The sequence below is a fragment of the Odontomachus brunneus genome, unplaced genomic scaffold (genome assembly GCF_010583005.1).
Source record: "Odontomachus brunneus isolate Ranch 3 - 2012 unplaced genomic scaffold, Obru_v1 Obru_scaffold_117, whole genome shotgun sequence".
NCBI lineage: Eukaryota > Metazoa > Arthropoda > Insecta > Hymenoptera > Formicidae > Odontomachus > Odontomachus brunneus.
In genome coordinates this window covers 579,284-585,372 of record NW_022639567.1, presented here as the reverse complement: position 1 = coordinate 585,372, position 6,089 = coordinate 579,284, and the positions used below count along the sequence as shown (strand labels likewise).

General features: G+C 32.7%; 1 protein-coding gene across 1 annotated transcript; it reads left to right on the top strand.

Annotated features, from left to right (window-relative positions):
• Positions 1 to 1,113: 1,113 nt before the first annotated feature.
• Positions 1,114 to 5,601, top strand: LOC116849502 (nuclear pore complex protein Nup107-like). Its single transcript, XM_032826703.1, has 4 exons — positions 1,114 to 1,599; positions 2,407 to 2,891; positions 4,262 to 4,469; positions 4,667 to 5,601. The coding sequence occupies exons 1-4, from the start codon at positions 1,299 to 1,301 to the stop codon at positions 5,584 to 5,586; spliced, it is 1,914 nt and encodes a 637-aa protein (XP_032682594.1). The 5' UTR covers positions 1,114 to 1,298; the 3' UTR covers positions 5,587 to 5,601.
• The last annotated feature ends 488 nt before the right edge of the window (positions 5,602 to 6,089 follow it).

Genomic DNA, 6,089 nt, shown 5'->3' with positions numbered 1-6,089 from the left:
ATATATATATATATATATATATATGTGTGTGTGTGTGTGTGTGTGTGTGTGTGTGGTGTGTATAATTCTTGATATATAATATGCTCACAAAGTATGGCTAGAGTAAGTATCTTAAGTATGGCTAGAGTAAAGCCCGTATCAGATTACGGATTAAGATTGAGATTGAATTGAAAATTGGTCAATCAGAACAAAGTTCAGCAAACTTGAGCTTAGTAAATTTTGCTCTAATTGGCTAAATTTCAATTCAATCTCAATCCTAATTTATAGTCTGATACAGGCTTAACGGAAGTGACGAAATATCTAAAATGAACTGTTTAATAAACTAACGAATTATGCATTAGAATAAAACGCTCGTAAATGTTTAAGAATGTTAAAGATAACCTAAAGTTAATTGCTTAAGAATTAGAGGGAACTAAGGTTTAGAATTAGTGAATTAGAAAAATGGGATTTGGAGGTGAGGACTATCTTTGGACTTCCAATCTCAGCACCCGACTCTGACTGCTACGCCGGTCACTACTTTACTGCTACTGAGCTTTTGTGATCCCGCCTTTAGGAGGGGGTCTGAATGGTAGTGATGCCATCTGAGATGCTTTCCTTTTGGGAAAGGAAGGTTTCGTACCTGGAGTGTCTCAGGTTTATTTGGTCAAGGATTATTTGGACAAAAAAATTATCACTGGCTGGCAGCCTGGTCGATCGGACGTGACAATAGCATGCTCGATTGCCTCTGGGCAGTAAAAAATGGAGCTATTAAACGATACCAAGGACAGTTTCGATCAATCATTTCGGTTGTTAAGCCAACAAAATATTCATCAAAAATCGTTACTGAAGTTAAATAATGATATTACTATCAGAGAAATGATGGAAGACAGCACAGCGACTGGAATAATTTTGAAAGCGAATGAACCGTGGTGAGAAGCCAAGTTAATCCACTCTGGGTTATTCAGTCTACGTTTATTGGTCGAACAAGTACTTAAAAGCTTTATGATTGGCTAGTAGAGACCTATGACGTCATTAATCGCTCTCGGAGCGATTAACCCAGGGTCAGTCGAACACATTATAAGAATCGGGCATCTCTAATCTGAACACATCCTTAGTAGTAGAATACACCCGGGTAGGGAATCTGAACGCAACCCTGCATGGGTTTTGCGCCCTGAAACAGAACGCGGCCATTATGAAAACGCGCGTACCGGCGTGTTTGTTTGTGCTAAGTAACCTCTCTGTACGTGAAATTTTCAGTTTCTAATCGCTAATTAAAGGACTTTTATTAAATATCGATAGTGTATTGTGACAAGTAAAAAATGGAGCTATTAAACGATACCAAGGATAGTTTCGATCAATCATTTCGGTTGTTAAGCCAACAAAATATTCATCAAAAATCGTTACTGAGGTTAAATAATGATATTAGTATCAGAGAAATGATGGAAGACAGCACAGCGACTGGAATAATTTTGAAAGCGAATGAACCGTGGCGAGAAGCCAAGACTAAGCTTTACTATGATTTCTTACAAAGCATGCAGTCGCATTTTTCTGAAGCACAAGTCTTCGATACTGTTGCTGATTTTATACAGAACTGTACAGATACGTTGGATATAATAAGAGGTATAATTTTATATAGTACCTTATTGTAATATTATTATTGTAAACAATATATCAATAATAATGATGTATTAATGATCCTTATGCTGAACTTGCTTTCATAGATAAAAGTACCTCTAAATGTCACTTCTATACTTTCTGATTGGCTTATAAGCATATTTACAGATACTTTTATTGATAAAAGAAAATTCAGAATGAGGATTAATGTATCAAATTTCATTAAAACCAAGAATAAATAATAACTAATTAATTAGTTAAAAGTTAAGTAAAACAGTTAATAACTTTAATTTAGTTCATTTTAAATAAATCAAAGTTTAACTTAAAGTAGTAATTTTTTCAAATGTATTAACTTTGACTTATTAACTTGTTTTATATAAATTAACATAATTCTTCAATATTCAAATCAGGACTAGCTACGCGTTTACAATATAAAACAAGAAAAATCCATAATTTTATATGCAAATGTTTTGTTTCTTTGAACACCATGTTCTTTTCTCATATCTTAAGCTCAAAATAACTTATATTTTGTTATAAAAGACTATCTTTTTATTATTTCACATAAATTAAACCTATGATTAAAAAGTTAATTATTCAGAAAAACATTACTTTGCATAATTAACTTAACTTTAATAAATTAATTCAATTTTAACTTAACTTTTGGTTTTTATTTATGTGATTTTTAACATAACTAAGTTATATTTATAAATCAATTATAAAACAATTATAAAACTATTATAAAAAAATAGTTTTGAACTTAGTTAAGAACTATATTACTTATCCAATCTTGAGTTAAAATATTGTTCCTTGTAGGTATGCAATCAAAAGTTGAAAACACTGAAATAGCAGAAGAGGAAACCTCCTTGGAAAGTGAGAGAAACACCTGGAGATTGATATATTGCCTTTACCAGAATCGTATAACCAGTGCTGGTCTATCTACTCAAATGGAACATGATGCACATATAAACAGTAATTACATCTCTGAAAAAGATGTTATAGAAAATTTATACAAATCTGAAAGTTACATTAGGGAGTACCAGTTGATTATTGACTGGTTAGAGAAGAATGCTCTGGATCAAGCAGATAGATATCCTTCTATAGAGCTTTTTACTGATAAGACAATAGCCTGGGAAAACACAGTTCATCAGTTGCAAAATCGAAATTTAGGAATTACATTTGGCTCATCTAGACCTATAGTGTCATCCCTTGACCCTGATGGACCTATACGGGAAGGTAAGCCATTGCATGATCTGGACAGAGAAGATGATGCCAGACTCGAAAAGAGAATGTTTATAGAGGTATGTTTATTTGCAACTTATACATATTTTGATAAATATATTCAGAAATGGTTATATTTGACTGAATCTTTTTAGTTTGAGATATATCATAAGAAAGATGGTTCAAAATATAATGCCCAAAAAAAAACCAACAAAATTACACTGTAACTTTGACGACATGATTTAGTCAACATATATTATCAAGGTCATAGTTTTGAGTAACAAAAATTTTCTATCCATTGTTCAATGAAAATTTATTAACAAAAGAATTTAAAAAAATCTTATTGTTAATGTTCACCTTAAAATACATAATTTGCTGATGTATATGTAGAAATAGTATATGTATTGATGGAGGAAAAAGAGTTCCTACTTGTTATTCCCAACTCTAAAAGAATCTAACTTAATCCAATAATCTATTATATTTCTTTTGTAAAAATATTGTAAATAAACAGTCATAGCGATTTTTAGTTTTCACTATCACTCTCAATATTTAAAATAAATAAAATACTTTTAAACACCATCTTTATTTTGAGAAAGAGATAAGAACTCGCAAACGAAGATATCAATCAAAAAATAGGAAAAAGGGCAATTTGAGTTGAAGTACAGAGTTGAAGTACAAGACCGAAATAATATTAAGTAGTTAATTAATATTGAGAAGTAGCCGTCATAACTTTGTTGAGTTCAGCTGAAAGTAAACCGATCCTGTCAACGATCAGACGTGGCGATGTTATCGTTGATAGGATCGGTTTACTTTCAGCTGAACTCAACAAAGTTATGACGGCTACTTCTCAATATTAATTAACTACTTAATATTATTTCGGCAACGGTCTTGTCAGCTTTAATATTGCGATTAACATTCATGTTAAGTTACGCAGGTCTTTAACTAATTGTAATGCGTTCGTGTCGTAAACCTTGAGTTTTTTATTATCACTGAAGAGGGTTTATGGTTGAGCCGAAACGTATAATTGTTTTATATTGATTATTCATTGATTGTTCAATAAATATTACACGATTTCCTAACACAAGGAAGGTTTTTTACCCATATGGTATATAGCACTGTGCTTCAACTCGAATTGCCCTTTTTCCTATTTTTTGATTGATATCTTTATTTTGCGTCGCCAAAGTTATCATAATATCTCCAAAGAACCAAGTAGAAGATAGTATTAATTGTTGAGATGTAATTAAGTAAAATTACAAATTTTGAAACTTTTATTTTGTTATATCTCGACTATCTCAATGTTATTTCCCACTTTTTTTTTCTAGATATCAATCATCTTTTCTACAATATATCTTAAATTTAGTGAGAGATATGATTTTTTCAGAATATTTACCAAAATCTTTCAACAAAATGATCTATCTTGTGACATTTTGAAAAAAAATGTATGTCATAGGTACGTTGTGGGCGTCTTCAAAAAGCACAAGCATTAGCCATGCACTGTGGTCAACCTTGGAGAGCTGCGTGTTTATTAGGATGGATTCCCAATCACGATCCAAATTATAATATCCCACTGACAGACACAAAATTGCCAATCGAAGGAAATCCTGACAGAAGTCTTTGGAAATTATGTGCCTGGAAGATGTCTCAAGATAAACGCGTAGGTAAAGACATCTTTGATGAATATTGATCATCAGCTGATATTATTTCAAAATTCTCTGAAGAAAATTCCATAATTTGTTATTAAATTTCTTATGACATGTATTACAAGTAGAATAATTAACATTGTACTTATTTGTGTAGATGTGCATCTAGAGAAATATAATAATAATAATAATATAATATTTTTTTATTGAAACAGGTGTGTTCTACCGTGCCATATACGCGAGTCTATGTGGCAATATTCAACTACTATTACAGATAGCATCATCTTGGCAAGATGCATTGTGGGCATACGTGAAGAGTCTCCTGGACATCAAAGTCGAGTCGGAAATAAGAGCGACTATGGCGAGGATTTACACAGTTATGCCAGAAGAATACTGGAAAAACGAAATCGCTTTGGAAGACGCGTTTAAAGAGCTGCATGCTTCGAAAAATCCTCTGATACGTGTGCAGTCTAACAAACCTGATCATTTGATCCAGAAATACATAATACTGGACCAAACGTCGAAGTTAATGGGGGAAATTGAAAGTATGGTAGACAGTGGTCTCTGCGACTCGCAATTTCTCAGATTCTTGGCGCATTTGATATTGTTTTTCAGACAAATTGGAAGAAGTACGAAGGACAAGATCGAAAATAAAGTATTACTAGCGTACGTGCGTGTTCTCATCGAGATGGGCGACTCGACTTTAATTGCATTCTATACAGCCACATTGCCGCAAGAAGATCAGATAACCAACTATGCTTCTTATTTGGAGCGTGTCAAAGAACATGAAGAGCGTAAGAAGTGTCTACGTGCCGCAGAGGACGCCAACTTGAATGTGGAAGCGATCACGAAATTGGTGGTAGAAAATATACGTAAGAAGAACTTGGAATCTGATCCAACAGACCTGAAAGGAACCGTCACCGATGCGGACATTGAGAAGATCAACGCGCTAGACTGGCTAATCTTCTATCAAAATCAGCGAGAAGAAGCTCTGTGGCAAACAAATGCGCTTATTAGATACTTCCTGACTAACGAGAAGATCGATGCGGCACGGAAAGCGTTTAATAAGGTATTAATTGAAGAATCCATTATTATAGCTATCACAATAGTTGTGTTTAATAGAAAGAGCAGCTGAACAAGCGGTTTGCATTGCGTTGTTAATTTTTCACTGAGCGACATTTAGACCCGTATTTGTAGTCGTTATTAAAAACATGGTCCACGTGAAATACTCCAATCTGAATTTAAAATTAGATTTGAGTTCTTTATTTAAATCATGATATGCGACATTACATTTATAATCGCAATTTAACTGGAAAACTTTCATCTGAGTCTAGATTAAAATCTGGATATCTCACTTAAAGCACATTTTAGGTAATGACTATTAATACAAGTTTTAGGCCTGTATTAGGAGGATTAAAGGATCAGATTGCCTGAAAATCGTGCTTGTTCTTTCACAATTTTTTATGACAAATTGAATGAATATACGAAAGTGTTTGACGTATATTTATACAATATAAAGAGAAGAAAAATATAATTTTGATGATCAAATACTCAATATAAGTGTATGGTACATGCAGTTAAAATATATTTTGTTTTTCTTTTCAAGGTCATTTTGCAGTAATATCTTGACTCTTGATG

What these genes read in the sequence shown, in the direction of transcription:
- LOC116849502 (XM_032826703.1), top strand. Translation starts at nt 1,299, where the DNA reads ATGGAGCTATTAAACGATACCAAGGATAGTTTCGATCAATCATTTCGG. An exon ending in TACGTTGGATATAATAAGAG is followed by an intron (nt 1,600 to 2,406) that starts GTATAATTTTAT and finishes TGTTCCTTGTAG; the next exon opens with GTATGCAATCAAAAGTTGAA. An exon ending in AAAAGAGAATGTTTATAGAG is followed by an intron (nt 2,892 to 4,261) that starts GTATGTTTATTT and finishes TGTATGTCATAG; the next exon opens with GTACGTTGTGGGCGTCTTCA.